Source organism: Trachemys scripta, chromosome 6 (genome assembly GCF_013100865.1).
Source record: "Trachemys scripta elegans isolate TJP31775 chromosome 6, CAS_Tse_1.0, whole genome shotgun sequence".
In the NCBI taxonomy this organism is placed as follows: Eukaryota; Metazoa; Chordata; order Testudines; family Emydidae; genus Trachemys; species Trachemys scripta.
This window is the reverse complement of record NC_048303.1, coordinates 60,287,603-60,308,235: the sequence shown is the minus strand read 5'-3', so window position 1 is coordinate 60,308,235 and position 20,633 is coordinate 60,287,603. Positions and strand designations below refer to the sequence as shown.

General features: G+C 40.3%; 1 protein-coding gene across 1 annotated transcript in view; it reads left to right on the top strand.

Annotated features, from left to right (window-relative positions):
• Positions 1 to 1,966: 1,966 nt before the first annotated feature.
• ST8SIA4 (ST8 alpha-N-acetyl-neuraminide alpha-2,8-sialyltransferase 4) overlaps positions 1,967 to 20,633 on the top strand; it is an 85,139-nt gene continuing 66,472 nt past the window's right edge. Inside the window, exons 1-3 of the mRNA XM_034774294.1 lie at positions 1,967 to 2,370; positions 8,658 to 8,789; positions 19,944 to 20,201. Coding sequence (XP_034630185.1) covers positions 2,258 to 2,370; positions 8,658 to 8,789; positions 19,944 to 20,201 — 503 coding nt within the window. The 5' untranslated portion in view covers positions 1,967 to 2,257. The remainder of the gene's footprint in view (positions 2,371 to 8,657; positions 8,790 to 19,943; positions 20,202 to 20,633) is intronic.

Below are 20,633 nucleotides of genomic sequence, written 5' to 3'. Positions count from 1 at the left end.
GCTTAAGATAAATAATTGTGTGCCAATTCAGAAACAACTGTGAGAAACTTTGAAGGAACCTAAAAAATGTAGATGAATGGGAAACGTGACAAATGAAGAACATTGTTGATTAAATGCAAAGTAATGCACAGTAAAGGAGGAAAAATAAATTACTCTGTATACATTACAGGCTTGTAAAAGGAACCTCACAGATCATCAAGTCCAGGCCCCTGAATATAAATCTATTAAGCTCCATCTTAAACCTAGTTAGGTTGTTTGACCCCCATAATTCCTAGGGGGAGGCTGTTTGCAGAACCTCACTCTACTGATAGTTAGAAATCTTCTTTTAAGTCCCAGCCTAAATGTATTCACAGCCAGTTTATACCCATTTGTTCTTGTGCCAACATTAAGCTGAAAGACAAACAGCTATTCTGCCTGCCTGGGGTTGACTCCTCACTCCCCATCCCATGTATTTACCCAGTCAAGCTCCATGGATTCCCCATACAGTTGACATGTCAACTCTATTGGAAGAGAGCATAGCGGGGCCATAGGAGAGTAAATACAGCTCCAAGTGAGCCAGGTTTCGACTCACTTTTGACTGTCAAGCTTTACAATTTTCCACTACCCATGTCTTTTTGTTGGGTCTCCCTCAGCCCCTCTCCCCCCCAGTTTTACTTGCTATTAAAGGGCCACTATCCATTTAATATCAATTGTCCCTGCAGCAGTCTGACAGTAACAGCCTGTTGAATGCCAAGCCAGCTAACAAGTATATACAATAAAATTGAGCAAAGTGGATTAGGATTTAACTATACCCTGCTAATATCTTAGCAGCTGCTGTCCAAAGACTTATGCACATATTTAACTTTATTCATGCCAGTAGTCCTACTGACTTTGATGGGACTACACACATACATAAATATTTGCAGGATCAGGGCATAAGCATGGACAGTTAATGTTATTTTTATCCTCTAAACCAGGGGTTGGCAACCTTTCAGAAGTGGTGTGCCGAATCTTCATTTATTCACTCTGATTTAGGGTTTTGCATGCCAGTAATACATTTTAACGTTTTTAGAAGTTCTCTGTCTATGAGTCTATATTATAGAACTAAACTATTGTTGTAGGTAAAGTAAATAAGGTTTTAAAAACATTTAAGAAGCTTCATTTAAATTAAAATGCAGAGTCCCCCAGGTGGCCAGGACCTGGGCAGTGTGAGTGCCACTGAAAATCAGCTTGCATGCTATAGGTTGCCTACCCCTGCTCTAAACCATCTCCAGCCTGCCAATGTGCAAACGTGGGGGCAATTTGTGCTCGGACCCCCCCCCCTTTAAAAATCTTTTTAAAAGAAAATGTATTTTCTACAATCCCATTGCTGCAGGGTGGCTGAAGGGATTTTACTGAAATCCTCTTCTCCCCCCCAAAAATCTTTAAGTCATACCGTCTAGTGCTTGGTTGGGGACACTGAGTGTTTTTGGGGAAAAAAATGTATTATAAAAGAAATTGTTTTGCAACCTTGTTCCAGCTGTAATACACACCCTTTTACCCGCATCAAAGAAATTGCTAACCGACTGCAGAGTAGATGACTTAATTCATGCCGGTGGTTAGGGCCAAGCGCTAGTATGACACGGGATTTGCGAGCAGCGTACTAACTCTAGCGGTGCATGCACAATACGTAGCTGTTCCCTTGGGGTTGATGGCTCATGCCTCCAGCCTCAAAGAGAAGGCAAGGGGATCCTTAAAGAGTTTTCTGCGGGGCGCGTCCTTCAGCGCGGTGAGATGCTGCGGCTCCATCCCCAGCTTGAGCGCGTGCAGCAGCATCAAAGAAGCTCGGGGTGCCTGGAAAGGCTTTTAAAGTTGGGGAGGCAGCCGTCCCCGCCCCCCTGGCTACTTATTGGCCGGGCTGTGCTCATCATTTCCCCGCCAGGGAAAGGGAGGGGCCAGCGACGCCGCGGAGCTTGGCTGCTGCCGACTGCTCTGTACACGGGGAAGAAACGTGAGAGTGGCTGCTGAGCCAGAGAGAGCCGCGGCGCGTCGGTGCGCACACGGGCTCCGGGAAGCGCCAGGGGAGAGGAGAAGGACTTACTCCCCCAGCCGAGGAGCAGCAGCCTCCCCCGCCGCCTGCGATTTCTGCCCATGACAGCAACATCTCTGCCCGCTCCTTTTTAAAATTATTTTTATTTTTGCAAATTTGCGTAAAGTCTTTGTGTTTTGTGTTTGCTGTTTTTCTTCTTCACGCCCCTGCCAAACAAAGAGAAGGGGGGGGGGGGCTCTGGGAGAAGACATGCGTTCCGTCAGGAAGAGGTGGACTATCTGCACGATAAGTATCCTCCTGATCTTTTATAAGACAAAAGAAATAGCAAGAACTGAGGAGCACCAGGAAACGCAACTCACAGGGTAAATGCAAAGCCTTGACTTGTAAGGATTTGACAAAGGAAAAGCAGCGTGTGAAATTTAAATGACTCAGGCTCTTTCTTACTCTCCCTCTCTTTCCCCCCACCCCCATTTCCTTGGTTTTATATTCTAGCATCTATTTCAACTTTGCGTTTATAAGCGTGGTGGTTGTTTTCATGTTCAATGATAAAAGCAACCATCACTGCAGAATGGTCTCGCAATAAAGAGTTTGTCTTTGATTTTAGATTTAAGGAGCAAAAGTAAAGTGTGATCAGAGGTTTGTTAAATACCCCACGCCCCACAATGGTTGCTTTTTTTGCGCGCAGAAAGAGGCTGAAGGAAGCCGGTTACTTTTAAACGGGAAAGGGTTGATCAGTGTCGTGTAGTTTTGAAACGGGTGGCACATTAGGTTTGTTGTTTTTGTGATCTAGTCAATAACACATTTTTCTAAGAAGGTTAGATGGAAAAAAAGCTTTTTACTGAGGACTTGGGACACCTTTCTGGTGGTTACACAGGGCATAATAAAATCAAGTTATGTTTCGTTTCCTGGCTTGAGTGAGTGAACAATAACAAGGAGCTGTCCCTTTCTGCCTTTGTTGCTTTGAAGTTTGTATAGCAGATTGTCATAACTTTGGTGATGGTTGTTATTGCTGGTACACTGTTCCTCGGGTATCCGAGAATAGATTATAAAATCCCCTTCACTCTTCAGATGTTTCCTCTTGCAAACCTTTTCTTGCACAGACCACCGCCTGTTTCTTTCTTCTCCCGATTTGTGATTAAAACAAAAGCAAAAGCTGCTTGCTGTCGTCCTCTTGGGCTCTTGGTTTATTTTTGTCTTTAGATACTCCATTATTTTTTTAAACTTGAAACTAACGCGAAGAAGCTGGTTTCTTAGCCAAGTCTTTGTTTCCGTCCACCAGAGATGATTGTCAGCTTTTAATTCTTTCATGATTTCTTTTTAAAGAAAGCCATGGACTGCAGAAATGCGATAACGCAGCGGAATTTTAGTCTTGGTTTTTATTTGTCACCAGAAGCGTAAAATCGATTTTTTGGAAGCATTCGCAGCGGGTTTTTATTCATGAATGTTTGCACACGCCCAGAGCTCATTGGTTTGGAGGCGCAATATAAATGCAAAGCAGGGTTACTTATTGTGAGGGTTCATTGGGAGTGGAGGGAGAGGAAGAATAGGAGATCCCCAATGAATCATTTACAGGAAGGAGACAGCTCCCTAAAGGGTGCATGGCAAACCTCTGCCCCCGTACACGTGCCCCCTACGAAGGTGCCATGTGTGAACGCGGTGAGGCTGTGGAGGTATTACCTAGAGTGGGCATGGCCCTCTCCGTATGTGCATTTCTATCCATGCATACAATATGGTTCCGTTACCCATGTGCGGCTGGTGTGGCTGGGAAGGAGTGTGTGTGCATATGTGCGCCCCGGAGGATGGAGAGCCAGCCGGTGGCTGGTGTGCGTCCTTCTGCTCCTCACTGCCAGCCTGCCAGTGCCTCGGAGAGGTTTGGTCCAGCCGCTGGCGGGCACCGCTGTGCTAGTGTAAAGGAGGCGATTGCATCGCTCCCCCGAGCTCCTTTTTATGCTGGAGGGAGGCGAGTGCATCGACCCTTCCCCACCCTCATCTCTAGCATCCCGTTTCCAAGTTCCTTGACAGGTAGCTATGCTGGAAGGAAGCCAGTGCATCGCTTCCCCCTTCATCCCGATCAGGGTCCCTGACAAGCAGCTGTGCTGCTGGAAAGAGGGGCGGACATTGCACCGCTGGAGCGCCTCGCCTGCTCCCCCTATGCCTAGTTGCAGGGACCATGACAAGCAGCTGTGCTCAGCTGGCAGAAAGATTGCTGCCGGCGGGCTGGAGCAGCTGCAGCAGCAGCAGCTCCAGGCAGGCTTTGTGGTTGCCTCGTACGTAGCGTGTCTGAAAATTTGCATTGCGAGCGTTTCGCTGCAACTCGACAGGAAAAGCGCTGCTCATCTATTTCAACCGCTGAGCCGAGCCTGAGCCTCAGAAAGAGGCAAAAGAACGGAGCCTTTGTTAGCGCAGGCAGGTTGCCCCGGTCCCCGAAAGGAGCAGGCACAGTTCAGATAGCAGGGCTCCTCCTCCTTCATTAACTCCACTAATTACAGAGCTGGGGGGCCAGGCAAATTGTTTCACTCCTGCCAGGCTGCAGCGAGCTTGTTTCTTCCTTACCCTGCTTTTTCCCCCTTTCTTTTTTCCCTCCCAACACAGAGTTAAGCCTGGGAACCCCTTTGTATTTTATATGGTTAATAATGTATTATTTGTATCACCTTTATAAAGGGACACATAACTGGGCTATAACTTTTTCTGTCTGGCTGCAATTTGGTATATTAAAATCTCAGGTTTAGTATAGTTTCTTTACAAATGTAGGTATTATAGATACACACTTCACTCTCAACTCCTTTTCCCATTTACACAGGATCAGAGGTGCCCATAATCCCTCCCCACTCCTTTTGGACCATATCTTGGCGTTCCTTTCTCTTCAAACTTCTCTTGATGTCTTTGTATATATATATGTTTTAATTGTGGTCCCAAGAAGACATTTCAAACTAACTAGCCTTCTTTCTCATTAGCTTATTAAAGATAAACACGTCTCCTAATAAATATATATGTTTATATAAATATAAACATGTATCCTAATATAAGTGCTTTTTGGGGCACATATAACTGAAAGTATTTAAAATCAGCTAGAAAGTAGTCCCTAACTGTTGTAATAAGACATAAAACCGGTGTCTGAGTCCATGATTTTTAGTGTCTAGCAAAGTTATGAATTTAAACTTCTAGGTTTGTCTCTTTGAAGGTGGTGTGTAGGTTTCCTTTGAGGGTCAAGAACTGTTTTCACCTACATAGTTCTTGTGACATTTGATGCCCTGCATGAGGTATACCAACATCCTATGATAGGCATATGTAAGACCTATGGAACTTGAAAGGTGTGTTGTTGGGGTGTTGATAATCATAGCAATGGAGATCTGTGTTCCGGTTTTGCACCTGTTGTTCTGGCAGGGTCTGGTGCTGCTTTGAATTGGTGTGTCCTGGTTTGTGGGAAGCTTGTTTCTGATGATTTTGGTGAAGTTGGGGGTTTGGTTGAAGGCCAGAAAAGGAGTCATGAAAGATTTCTTTCTGGAATCATATTGGGCCATATTTTATCCAAGATTCATTGTTTGGTTCATTGATATTAATGGATATTGTATATGGCCAGAGAGTTTAATATATCTCTAAAGTCAGGAGAGTCAGCATCAAGGTTGATGCTTTCAGTCCTAAATTGCCCTTTGTCTTTAAGTGGATTTCCCACTACATCAGTTGTAGTTCCACACAAATCTGGAGGGTAGAATGTGGCCCAAATGATTTGTTATACTTGTCAGACTATTTACACAAAGAAAAATTTCTGGGTGTTTGGCACATATGCTTAGTTTTATGTAAAGGTAGCTTTTTCTCTGGTGTATTTACTGATATATCGGGGTAAAGAAGGGATAAGGAGAGCACTTTTATAAGTAAGCAAAATTCTACTGCATTTGGAGTAGAGCTTTAATGCAGAACATTTGGAACTTTCAGCTCCTGAAAACATGTTTATTTAAAAGTTGTTTTATTGCATCATATTTGTGGTTTGTTGTAGCTGTAGAGTACATCTCGAAGACTCAAGTCAACCACATTTCAAATGGTAGCGTACTTTTTAGGTACAAGTTACTTAATTAATTGCTAATTCTGTCATGTATGCCACTGTGTGAAAGTGCTTAATGGATTACTCTTAGCTCAGCATAAACCAGAATCCTCTCCAATGTATTGTTATATGGTATACTTTCCTTGATTTATTTTGTTAATTTTCCTTTAGATGCATGTACTGTATTGTGTTGTAGGGCAAATATATGCCGTAAATATGTTCACTGCTGTTGTAAAGAAATTTTACTGCCTATGGAGTCGCAAGGGAATGGTTAAATTAATTCTGATTGAGATCTTTCCCATAGAACATATGCAGATAACTTTCATTGACACTAATGGGTTTATTCCACATGGACTTTTGCAACATCCTCCTATCCACTTCAAGTTAAAATAAATAGAATAATTTGCATAAAGGTGCCAGACCTGTAAAATTACTCAGTTGGTTTTTCAGTAGGTGGCATCTTACCTCGTAATTAGTACTACATCAATGCCTCAGCATGATAGCAAAGGGGCACGGGGTTGCTAGTAATGATGTCTTTTTGATGACTTGTGAAACCGTGTTTGGCCACTTATTGGCTCTTTAGTGACCATGACTTTTTTGAAATGCTACCCAAATTTTAGTTTAGGTAATTACATTCAGCCTAACTAAAATCCCACTGCAGTTTAAATTCGATTGGCTTCATCACCGTAGACTAATCTGTTTTGTACTGTTTGTATACTGCCAAATATTATTTTTTTGTAGTGCTTCAGAGCACTCATTATCAACCAGGATCCCATTTGTTCTAGGTGCTGTATAAACACAAAACAAAGACAGACTCTGTCCCAAAGAGCTTACTGTCTAACAGCTAGCGTGTTCCATTTACTTGCTTTGAGATCTATTGATGAAAAGCTCCATACTAGAGCCAAATATTAATTTGATTATTTATGTATTATTTCAGAGGTGGCTGCATTTCCTTAGTAGGCAAAGCGATTACTGTACATAGTTGGTAAAGTAATTTGAAATGCTATTGGATGAAAGGCACTCTAACTCTAAAATATTATTATCCAATAAGGATTAAAGCAGTGATTCTCAACCATTTGGGATTCAGGATCCATTTGTAAATCTTGATGGCCTGTCAAGACCCAGCAAATAGATTTAGCACAACAAATAATCTGGTTTACTAACTATTTCTTACTCACGATATATAATCTACACATTAATGTAATAAGTACTACATATGTATACCAGGTGTACCATAGCGGCTGCTCCTGTCCTGTGGGGCTGGCTGTGTTTTGCTTCCTGCTCTGGGTGTTGTGGTCTCTGGAGTTTCAGTGTCGCTCATGTTTGGTACAGCCTTCCTGATTGGAGGGGTGGGGGGCATTTGGAAGGGGGTGAATTTCTGTGAGTGGGATTGTGAACTGGCACGTGGGGTCGCAGTGCCAATCAAATTTGGCTGAGTTGGCCCCTTGTCATCATGATGGAGTGGTTAGGCCAGCTGAGAGTGGTGTTGCAATCCCATGCACTAGGACCAAATCTTCCCCCACCAGGCCTTGACACAACCTTTCAATACATTCTGGTGACCCAATTTTGGGTCATAACCCACAGATTGAGAAACTCTGGATTAAAGAACCTCAAATTTGAACTCAGGGAGCCAAATTTTGTCTCTTGTATCTGTGTGCTGGAGTCAATAGGATTACCTACAAGAGAGAAGAATTTAGATTTAGTATTATTCTTGCTATTTTTATTTCTAACTTTTTATGTGTCCTATTAGATTTGTGTGATTCTTTGGCCCTCAAGCTTCCCACAGACCAGGACACACCAATTCAATTCAATAATTGCAATGATTATTGTCTGATTTTTAATTACAATACCTCTGTACATGTTCATGATCATCAGCCACCACTTCCTCTAGTGCACAAGGTTTTTCCACCTAAAAAATGTCCACGTCTGACTCTGCTTAGTATGTAACTATGATAAGATTATTCTTTGACGCTATATGGCTGTGTGAGACGTGTGTGCAGAAGTTCCTAAAAATCAAGCTTAAGTTATTGCGGGTGTATTCTCCCCCTTGTTCCAAACTTGTACGGAAATTCCATGAGCATATCAAGGAAGAATATGCCCCAGTAGCTTGAAACTCCACATATGGGGGACTTCTAGTATCATTGGGAGTCAAAAGAATTGATGGTGCCCAGCACATGCATGATAACTGAGAAATTGTGGGGAGGGGGACTGAAAGCTAAAACTTAGTGCATAGCTTAATAGTTGATGGGAGAATGTGATGTACCAGGAGTACAGGTTCTGGCCCACATCTGGTCAGTTTGGGCCCACATTCACAATAAAAAGCTTCCTCTGTATTTAAGGTATATGATTTAAAATAACTTAAATGCAATGTAATTAAAGTGTTTTTATATATTTTTTCAGATTAAGCATTTCCTTGTATCTAAAATACCATTTTGTTAGGTGGAATTTATTTTTTTTGAACATGTAAAATGAGTGGAGTTGGGGGAGAAATTCTTGCTGCTTTGCCTATGGATATAAATAAACCCCCACTAGTTTTTTCTGATGTGTAGAAAAAGCATCCCAGCAGCCCCAACCTTACCTTAATGGTGTCTTTTCCGTATTGCATTTCAGAGATGGTGAGTTGAGTTTGAGTAGATCAATGCTCAATAGCTCTGATAAAATAATTCAAAAGAGTGGCTCTTCAATCTTTCAACATTCTGTAGAAGGCTGGAAAATCAATTCTTCTTTGGTCCTGGAGATAAGGTGAGTGCCTTGAATAACACACAGTTAATTTCATGTTACTATAGCCTATAATTATCTGGGTCTAGCAAACTTATCTAGAACTCTTGATTTACAGTTTAAAGGTAGCTGTTTCTTAACAAAATACGCTGCTAGTTCTATTTAATGTTACACGGTGAATGACCTGAAACCCTGAAAAGAAGAAATACTTCCATCCTCATGTATAAGAGTGAATAAAATGGGAGCTTTAAATAACTATGACTGCACTTTGTGAGGGAGTAAAGTAGTAGTAATATGGACACTTTGTGCAGTTTCCTTTTTTCCGTTAAGTTACTTGAGGCCAGAATGTGCCTGACACTAGGGTGGTCATACCATGCAGTAAGAGGAAGCCACAACCTTTCTATGGTTACAGCAGGGCTTTCTGGACCTTGGGACCCAGCATGGGGGCTAAAGGAAGGGAGAGTAGAGGGCTGTGGGTATGGTACTTCCTCCCCCTGTCAAGCAAGCAGGAATCAGAAAGGGTAGGGAATCTGGAGCCTTGGCTAGCAGAATTGAGCCAGTAGGCATGGTGGAATATGCTATATCCAGTGAAGGACTGTGGCAAATTGCCTCTCTCTGTGTTGGGGCAGCAGGGAAGTCTATGTACTGGCCCATGTTTGGGGCATTGAGCAAAAATTCAGTCTAGTACTTAAAGTGGGGCATCTGTGCCCTTTCTGTGTAACCATTTCCTTTTTTAAGGGGCAAATCCTGAAGTCCTTAATCAGGTAAAACTCCTATCTATACAGGAGTAGACTGCCTGAGGTTTAGTAAGGACAGCTGTATTGGACCCAATGTTTTTTGTCTTGAATACTAAAGCAAAGAGAAGATATTAATAGCTCAATGATAATGAGCATGTGCAAAGTTGTGGTAAAAGGTGTCTGTGGGATACTTATGACTCTGGAGATTTGGGAAAGCTTATGCTGTGAGTGACCTCAGTGCCTCACCATTATAACAATTACTGAACAGCACTTGGGATGACTTGCATTTCAGTGACTTCATTGCTTTTTAAGGAAGTAATGATTCTAAATTTTAAATTAAACATATGATTCATAGATTGGGCTACCTCACATATTAATTATATTGATTACTGAAGAATTCTCAGTTATCACTCTGAGGTTTGACAGGTTCTTGTCCCAAGATCAGGCCCAGTATTAAAATTACTGTTTAGTTGGGAACCCCGATGTGCACAGTTACAAATATTTCCTCAAGTATGAATGTTGTAATTGTGACCTGCTAAATGTATTCATAAACTACTCTAACCCTGCATTATTTTTATCTGCCTTGCTGAATGTACATCTGAACATCCATATACTCGCACCATCCCTTGCAGAACAACCCAGAATGTTTGCCATTATCTTGCTCATCATCCTCTTCCGTAATCACCAGTAGCCATCATCCTGGCACCTCCCAAGGGCTACATCTTTCCCTTCCCAAGCTCACAGGCTGGGATAAAACTTTTATGTTACGCTGATGCCACTATCTCTAATGCATATTCAGTCGGGGTTTCTCCTCTCTTCCTTATTTGTATTTCCTCACTCTACTAATTTTGAGGTGCCCTTCTCTTATAGGTTAGTATATAAATGATCTCAACTTACTATCATATACCTCAATTCATTGCCCGTGACACTCTTGTGGTCCGACATCTGCAGATGTTCCCATCCTAAAATATCAGAAGCTGGTGTTAGCTCAAGTTCCTGTGGTTGGCTGGTGTTATTGACAAACTTCCCCTTTAAATACACTCTATTCTGGGTTCCCCAAAACTTAGGGATGACCTGTTAGGCCATTTATCTGCACCCAAGTTCATAGGCCTCAAGCCTTATGCTAATTGCTGAAGCCAGTGTCTTACAGGATACAGGCCTGTAGGTTCCTTGCATTACTGCTGAAAAAAATAAATGCTAAAGCTAGCTCTACGGGCTACAGTGATCAGTAAATGAACTCTAAGGTGAGACCTTTAACCTTCAACAAATACTTGGCCCATTCTTCTTTCAGTTACACCAGTGTAAATTTGGAGTAAGTCCAGTGATTTTACTTACTCCAATTTTATGTTGGTGGGACTGAGAGCAGAAGTAGCACCACACGTGCTTTCTCAATTTAGTCCAGATTTTGTATCTTTACTAGTACTGAGCTGTAACTTAATGTGTGAGTGGTCCCACTGAATTCTGAGGGGGTAATGTGCAGAGTAAAGTACTGCTTACAAATAAGGGTGGCAAAATCTATCTCTTAAGCTACTGTTTGCTTCTATTAGTACTCTGGAGCCTATGTGACTTGTGCATAGTTGTTAATAGCTAAATTTTGCTCTAATTTACCTAATGTAAATCAATGTAATTCCTATATTAATGGGATTATTTCATGGATGTAATTGATAGAACAATTTGAAGTGGGAAAGATGAGTGAGCTCAAAAGAACACCTCTTGACTTTCCAATCCTAGGTTGTTTGGCTGGCAACTTAGCAAAATAATTGTTTTACCTGCAAACTGAGCATATTTGCTATGGAAGTAATTGAGAGAACATAATTATGAAACCCAGTAATACCCCTTTTTAGTCACTTTCCAAAATGTAACCATTTAAAACAAATCTATCTGGTTGTGCAGGGCAAACCATAAGTGTGACCTTTAGCACTGTAGTAAGTATTTGGCTTACAGGTTACAGAAGGAAGCACAGCATGTCATACAGTTGACAAACTTAATTTTCCCCAGTTTCAAGAAAGCAAAATATAACATTAAGACAAGGAGAACAAATGTTGAAGAGTGTCAGATAAATGCTCCAAAGCCTGTTTCTAGAGATGTATCTCACACACTATCTTTACACTTTTCAGAAGATTTTTGGTAGTTTAAAGAAAACCATTGTAGAAACAATTGAGACAATGCAGATACAGTAGAAACAAAAATAACATGTTACTAAGAGAACTTTTTAAAATACTTTGGGCATGTCTTCACTATGGAGTTTAATTGGTGTTGCTACAATTGATGCAGCAGCATTGAGTTAGTGGGTTTGGTGAAAACTTGCTAAATCGATGGGAGAGCATTCTCCCATCTATTTCTGTACTTTGCCTCCCCAGGAAGAGTAAGGTAAGTCAGTGGGAGAGTGTCTCCCATCGACACAGCATGGTGTAGATGCTGCGGTAAGTGGATCTAGCTATGTTGACTTCAGTTATGTTATTCATGTAACTGGAGTAGTGTAGCTTAAATCCGTTTACTGTGGTAGTGTAGATCTGGCCTTTGTTAGAGTAAGTATTAGAAATTACACAATGGCTGATTAAAATGATGATGTAGGCTATGGTGTCATCCCAGGAACACATGTGAAGAAGAGCACATGCTTTCTCTTAGTATAAGTAGGAAATATTCCACTACACCAGTGTGAAGACTTGCAATAGCTGCTGAAGACTAAAGGGCTCCTCACTTTTTGAGCTGTAGTGGTAATGAACATGAGCATCAAGTCGTGGAAGTAGAGGATCCAACAGAAGCTTTTAGCTGAATATGACTTGGGGCCACATCTTGCCCTAGTCCTCAATGCAAGGGGGATCAGGGATGCTGGCAGATGCATCTCCTTTCCAGGAATCCTTACTGCCAGGCTACATGCTAGTCAACAATGGTGGACGAAGGTTGGGAACAACTTCTGCAGAGCTGACCATGCCTTTCGGAAACAGTCCATTGCTGTATCTGGACCCCTTTCTGATACTCTGCATTTAGGGGAGGAATAGCTCAGTGGTTTGAGCATTGGCCTGCTAAGCCCAGAGAGTTGAGTTCAATTCTTGAGGGGGCCACTTAGGGATCTGGGGCAAAATCAGTACTTGGTCCTGCTAGTGAAGACAGGGGGCTGGACTTGATGACCTTTCAGGGTCCCTTCCAGTTCTAGGAGATAGTATTTTTTTTTAAATGGAAATATCCTAAGAAGAAATCTTATTCTTCTGCCTCCACAACAGGCTCTCTGTGCAACCTTTTGACCCCATGCAAAACAAGGATCTATCCCTTAATATTTTTTTATACTGTTGGAGTCATAGGGACTAATTTCAGAATGTCTCTAGCAAACTCCTAGAGTGTTTTCACTGCTAAAGTAATTGTTTAGCTTTCCAAAGTACATTAAATGCACTATGTAGATCATGAAGATGATTCATATTCCTATTATTGCAACTATTAGTGTGTATAAAGTGTTTGTACTTGTGGTGTGAGGTATGCCATAACAAATAATAGAGAGAAACACACAATAAAAAAAAAAAGCTAGTACCTATTGAATAATATATAAAAAGTTGTCAGTTCTTTGGAATGGAGAAATAATTTGTGAAACCCTTAATGTACAGTGTACAGGCATTTTATAAAACCCATGATGGCAGCCACTGCTGAGTATTACATCAGCTTGACACCCACCATAAAAAGTTCAGAATGTGAAAAATTTCTGACTGGGATTTGCTTTCTACAAGGATAGCATATTTCATTGTGTGCCTGGACCTAACCGCTAGGCAGCTGAAAGTCCTATGGTTCATTTTGTACCATCTCTTGAGCACTCTCCATTACCATTTTTGACTTGCTCGAGTAAATGACAGGTTTCCACTATCCACAGGAGTCCTAACTTTATTTATTTATTTATTTATTTATGTATATTGAATCAGATTCTTGAGATAGTCACGTCTATGTGGGTGGGAGGGTGAGTAGCCGTTAAGCTGTTCCATGATCAAGACTCTGTGGGGAGGTTTATGTCTGAGCTCCTGACATCTGTCAACAGGACCTTGTGGATCCTTAGCTCCTGTCTCTAACCTGGGAATCAGCAGAGACTGAAATGGTAGCCCCTGAGAACATGCCTTTTTAGAGTGTGGAGGGGGGGGCATAATTAGTTAGTAATTGGAGATTGTAGCAAATCTGCTGCCTTCCCAGTTGTGACTGCTCTAGTGAGAGAGTGATTTTCAGATTGATGGTACCCTTTGCCTGCTGCCAAGTTAATTTCAGAACAGATAGCAGCTCCTGTACTTGTGGGGAGGAGACTGGTTGGCTCCCTTAGTATCTGCTGGCTGTCAGTCATATGGAGGAGACTCCACCTGCTCATGGAAATTGACACCCTCCTCATATTTTTTTACTGAGTCCTTGCTATAATGACAGGTTTCAGAGTAGCAGCCGTGTTAGTCTGTATCCACAAAAAGAACAGGAGTACTTGTGGCACCTTAGAGACTAACAAATTTATTAGAGCATAAGCTTTCGTGAGCTACAGCCCACTTCTTCGGATGCATATAGAGTGGAACACATATTGAGGAGATATATATACATATATATATATACACACATACAGAGAGCATGAACAGGTTGTATGTGTGTATATATATCTCCTCAATATATGTTCTATTCTATATGCATCCGAAGAAGTGGGCTGTATCCCACGAAAGTTTATGCTCTAATAAATTTGTTAGTCTCTAAGGTGCCACAAGTACTCCTGTTCTTCTTGCTATAGTGGATGACAGTAGGGTTGTGTGGATGGTAGTGGGGGTAGTGTCAAAGGAGAGACTGCTGTCAGGATGGGGGGGGGGATGCAGTTGAGTTGATGAGGAGCTTATTGTCCAGGAATGACTCAAGCACATCTGAGATATACAACCTCCTAGGTGTTCAGAGTCCCACTCAATGTGTGTGACCTTCTTCCTTCACATCTCTTACGTCCCCTGTGTAAACTGTTAGGAGTTGAATCTTTTGAGGGAAAGCGAGGAGAAAATTACCCAAGTGTCTAGGGTGCTGGGTCAGGGAGCAATGAATGGAGTTTCCTGTTAAGTAAGAGTGGAAGCCTGCAAAGTGCCCAGCCAGGGCTTTAGTACAGGAAAAGTCAGTAGCTGTTTTTTGTATATGATCCTGCATCAATACTCGCAACTAAAATGATTGCCCTCACCTTTGTCTTCATTTGTTTGTGAAGTCCATCAATTAGAGTGTAAGTTCCTCAGAGTAGGGACCTATTGTTTTATGTGCCTTCTGTGGTGTGCCTAGCACACAAATGGGCACAGTTAAAAAAACAAAAAACAAAAAAAATTAATTGGGTTGGATAAACTTGTGCTTGCTTCATAGGCTTTGCTGCAAGCCAACAAATGACATGTGCCAAATGTACCGAATGATTCTGTAGCATCTTTCTAAAGGAGCAGTTAGTAATGTGTGAGACTTGCTAGTTGCTCTTATATATTTAGACATTTTGTTTATTCTATACAAAAATACATACAAGGACCAAATTAGAACTAAAAAGCCCAAAGTTGGGCTCAAGTGAAAAGACATGCAAGGTTTGCTATTTTTGTATTCTAATTAGAGAAATTAGTTTTAGCTACTGTCAAAATGATCCATGTGATATTTAAAAATCAGAGCCTTGGTTTACAAAGATGCCTTAAGGGCAATTAAAAACACATGCAGATATTCTTGATAGTGACCATTTGCCTTTAAGTAATCAGCAGCAGTTCCTTGGAGAAGTTAAACATGAATCTGTTTTTTTTTAATAGCATGCAGAAAGCTCATTGCAATTACTAAATATATATACTCAACAATGTACAGTACGTAAAGCAATTGTTAGAATTGCATAGCTATTGTCAGTTAAGTTTCTTAATGATCACTATGCATAGTGAGAGCATGAAAAGAAATCCAGAAAAATAAAAGTATGCATTTTTCACTTATTCAGAATTGTTAAAAATCAAATACACTCTCATTTATCCAAATGCCCTGGGGGACAGAGGTGATGCTAACCCATTGGGGGCCCTAAGCAGAAATTGTTTTGGCCCCCACCCCAACACAAACTAAAAAAGCAAATGGTGGGGGCTCCCTTGAGCTGCTCAGGACCCTAAGCAATTGCTTATTGCTGCTTATGCCTGGAGCCAGCTCTTCTGGGCAATATCCAAAACTTTTAGATAACTAGGCATTTGGATAAATGGAAGTTATTTATTAACTAACTTAGGACTACATGGGGGGAACTGTGTGGATTTGGATAAATAGTATTTTCAGATAACTGGAAGTATACTATACTACTTTCTGTTTGAATGTGCAGCTGAAGGCAAGCCCAGTTGTTCCCTGTGAAACAATATTTTTGGTTCTCCCTCTTAATAGAAATATTTAAAAAATCTGTATTAAGGTAAGGCCACAATCTGCTTTCAGAGACATGTGAAATTCCTATAGACTTCATTAGGAGTCAGTGTGAGGTGGGGGGGAGGCAAAATTTGCCCCCAAAATGCTTATCTAAATCTATATTCAGCCAGATAAAGAAGGTGAGTTAATAATACCTTTTCAGAGAAAGCACCATTTAATTTAAAACAAATCGTTTTAACTAAATCTTCCATAACTAATTTTGAAATTAAGAACTTCCTCTGCGTTCCGGATGGTGTATGCTTAATGAATGGTCTCTGGTAAAGCTTTGGTAAGAATTAGGTTAATGTCTTTGCCAGGGCAGGACCTCTCAATGTAGTTCTAACAGGTTTAACACTACAGTGTTTCTGGGGTTGGTCTGGCTTCCTAGATACTTATGGTGCTCTTTGGCAAATTCGCCTCATGAATTGTTTCTACTAGAGATGACTGGAACATAAACCCTGACCCTTTCTGGAAACTAGAACTTCCAGTGCTAGCTGGCTTGGGGATGTGAATCTTCCTGGGAGATGGGTGAAAGCAGGATATGTGGTCTCTGTGGATCTTGCTGGGAGATTTGAAGTTGGGAGATTGTTCAAGAAAATGGACCAATCATTAGTGGGCTACAAATTAATCTAGAGCCTTTAAGTTCAAAAAGTCTACCCACCCAACTCTTCTTCAGTCTACACAATTCTCAGGCAGAGATTGGAGAAGCTACCATTTTTATGGTACTATGGCACAGTGCAAATATTGCATTTTGAGCTTTGTAATGATAAACTACATATTAAGAGAAAAATGCTAGCTTATTAAAAGGAGTTTATAGACTATCTCCCAGAAAGCTATAAATAAGTGTCATCGCTAATAATTATATATTGCTTATTAAATAACCTGCAGTTATGCCCACAGTTTTGATAGAAACTGAAATCAGAAGTTCATATTAAGAGCGAACTCTCCAACAAATGATCATGCCAGCAATAGCGCTATCTTGTAAACTTGTCATGTAAACAAAGCTGTAAATTGTGAATTATCTCTTATTCAAATTATTCAATACATTTATATGAAAGACTTCCATTAATTTTAATGGGAGCTGGATCAGAATCTTCATGCATTTAAAAATAATTAGATAACTAGTGAGTTTACGTTGTGAATTGCCCATATTCAAATTAATAAGTACAAGTCACAGTTCAAGCCAGGGCTCTTTCTATCTAATTTCTTTCGTGTTAATTCAGAGAAAGTTATTCCCCACTTGGATGCCTTTAACATTTAAAAAGACACAGTAAAACAATACATGGGAAATCCTGTTTATGTGCAAATGTAGCTGCATGTTTGCTAGCACACACATAATAGCCAGATGCCTCTTAGATATTGAAAGTGTATATCAGGGATTGAAAGTGAATCCTCATGATTCCTCTTCCCTTATGATTCTTATTTCACTCAGGTCCCTGAGAGTCCTTTGATATTTTCACCTATTCATTGAGGCTCTCCATTGTGGCCACTGTTCTTCTAGATGTAGTCACCATCTCCTTTAAAAAGCCCCAACTCTGAAGGGTGCATTCCTATGTAATGAATATTTTTATCAGGATTTTAATTCAATCTGCTCAAATGTTTTTCTTCGTTTATTCTTTTCCTAGTCATTTACATCTCTATGGCAGGTGCCCACAAAACTAGGCATATCAAACCCACAGGGCTTTTAAGTCTATTCAACTTACAGGCTGAAGAAAGTATTTATCTTGCTTTACAAAAAACAAAACAAAAATCCCTTGCCTTGCCATATACACCATTTACCAAAAGCTTAAGGCATTTAAGGTTTTAATATCTCCCATTCTGCTTCATTATTCTCGGTCCCTCATGCATGCTACATCATCAGATATCCTTGCTCTGATGCTACTTCATACATACACAAGAGCCCTAACATAGAATTTAAAAGTTTTCTCTTTATTTTAGTTAGATTTAAGATATGTGAGATAATATTAGAAACACATCTTACTATGTTTCACTTTCCCTTAGGCTTTTAAGGTAAATTCCAGTGTAGCAAATGTTTTGTAACCAGTTTCATTACCAGACATTCTCTTGTATCTTGAGGCAGTGACACAGGGTAGCTGACTGGCCTACATGATGATGTTGTGTTTTTGTCCCTTCACCTCTGGAGATTATTTCCCCCCTTTCATTTCCCAGTAGGTGCTTCTAAATAGCTTGTACAGCAGTTAAAGCAGCAGGATGGTTTTCCTGGTAAGTATTGATTCTGTTCTAAGGATTAGCAATGCAGAGTCCTTAAAGTGACTATAAGAAAATGCTATTTTTACACTCAACAAAATGCTTGTTGTGCATTCAGAGTCTTATCTACTGACTTGAATGATAAAAATATGTCTTTTACAGCTTTTTTTTCTCCTGTTAGAATTGTAGAGCCAATGCTGAGGTAGAACACCTTTTTAGGGAAAGCACCATTTAATTGATAGCAAATCTGCTTTAACTAAATCTTCTTCCATAACCAGTCATAAAATTAAGAGCCCTCTTCTGCCTTCCAGATGGGGTGTGTGTGTGTGTGTGTGTATGTATATGTGTGTGTGTATATATATATATATATATATATATATATATATATATATAATATGAGAGAGATCTATATCTATATCTTTAATAAGCTTTAGTAAGAGTTAGGCTAATGTCTTTGCCAGGTCAGACCCTCTCAGCGTAGTTCTAACCTCACTTCCACATTCCATTGAGCACCTGCTTAACTTTAGACATGTACTGTAGTCCCATTAACAAACGTAAGTACATAGCTGAATAGAGAGACGTAAACGTGTGCTTAAATGCTTTGCTGATTCGGGATTTGTAGCTGGTAGTATTTGTACAATTGGGCTCTGACAGAGTGGACCAGTTCTTTTCCAACTTGTTCATTATCAAGGAAATTGTTTACCAAGGCCCAGTCTACATGTACAGTTGCACTGGTTGCACTGGTAGTTTTAAAACTGATGTAGCTAAAACGGTGGAACTTATGCTGTGGACACTCTTAGATTGGTTTAAACATGGCTGTTTGGCTTGCAGAGGTGCAAGCTAAACTGACATAAACCAGATTTAAATCTTTGAGTGTCTGCACAAAGGTACTCTTAACTTGGTTTAATAGTGGCTTATTTTGGTTCATCTTAAACCCATTCCTAACTGACTTAAGATCAACCAAAATAAGCCAATAGTAAACCAAAATAAGTGTGTACATTAGGGTTTTCACCAGTACAACTGAACTTGTTTAATGAAACCACTGCAAGTTTGTGTAGACAAGGCTTAAATTGAACTTAAACGGATTTAAGTTACAAAACTGCAATTTCTCTGTGTAGACAAGTGCTAAATTCGAATCAGTTATACATGTGCAAGCACACTGAATAATAATACCAACTTGGTGCTTAAAACTGAAGGACATGGTGATGAGAGGAACTCTGCAAATCTTTTAAAAGTGCAGTTCCAGTGTGATAATGAATTTGTAAAAAAAAGACACTGGGGGAATCCAGACTTATCTCCTGCTGATTTCCATGACAGAGATGCTCAGTTTAGAGGTTAAAAAAAGTTTTATCTAGCTGCCAGCTCTGACAACTCGACCAAGGCTGAGACCCATGCTAGTACATTCCTTGATTTTTGACACACGAGGCTACATTCAAATCCTTGTAAATATCTTTTAACTTACCGGTTGTTAATAAAATAGAATGACACAGTTTATTCTGGAATCTGTGCATTAACACACATGCCAGATGGTTTTGAGTAGTATTTTAGAAAACTAGTTACCACACATATGCACTGTCCAACTTTTAAAACTTGACTCCATAGTCACTTACTTCTTTAACATCTAGTGATTAGACTGTCTTTGAGTAATTGTTTGTCACATTACATTTTTTAATCAAGACCATAAGGGTTTTTAATGGAGCCCTAACATAATTTTATAGCACGTGAAATGGCATAGTCTGATATTGTGGGAATGAAAATCTGAAACCTTATGCTCTTTTAGGTTCTATGTTTTATACCATATTACTAAAAGATGAGCTGATTGTGAGGAATGAATACTGTCTGCCTGTTTCTTTCAAAATAGGAAGAATATTCTTCGATTTTTGGATGCTGAAAGAGATGTCTCAGTGGTCAAAAGCAGCTTCAAGCCAGGAGACGTAATTCATTATGTGCTAGACAGACGTCGCACCCTGAACATTTCTCAGGATTTGCATAGCCTCCTTCCTGAAGTTTCACCAATGAAGAACCGTCGGTTTAAAACATGTGCAGTTGTGGGCAATTCTGGCATCCTCCTGGACAGTGAATGTGGAAAGGAGATTGACAACCATGACTTTGTAATAAGGTGAGCTTTCATCTGCAGCTGGGGATTATAGCCTGCTATCTGTCACTTTGGGGGGGGGGGGGGGAGGAAACAGGCAGAAATGCTTTAACCTGAGAGATCAATTTCAGGGATTATTTGGAATTACTGAGTAATTTATCTGAAGTGATATTTTCACTGTGATACCTAAATTTAAATACATTTTTGGTATGCAAAAAACAAGATTACTTCTATATTGAAAATGAGAGGTGTGCACATTTGGAGATAGAAGACAGATTCACATTGCTCATTGCCCGTGTTTGTTCATTTGTGTTATTCCAGATAAAATCATTACTCTGAATGAAGAGTTGTTCCTGTAAATGGAATTTTTTTTTTCCAAAATCTCTCTTCCTGTCTCTTGGCGAGTAGTCGTGGCCTAGCAGTAAATTACTGAATTACTTTATATACGGGGGGGGG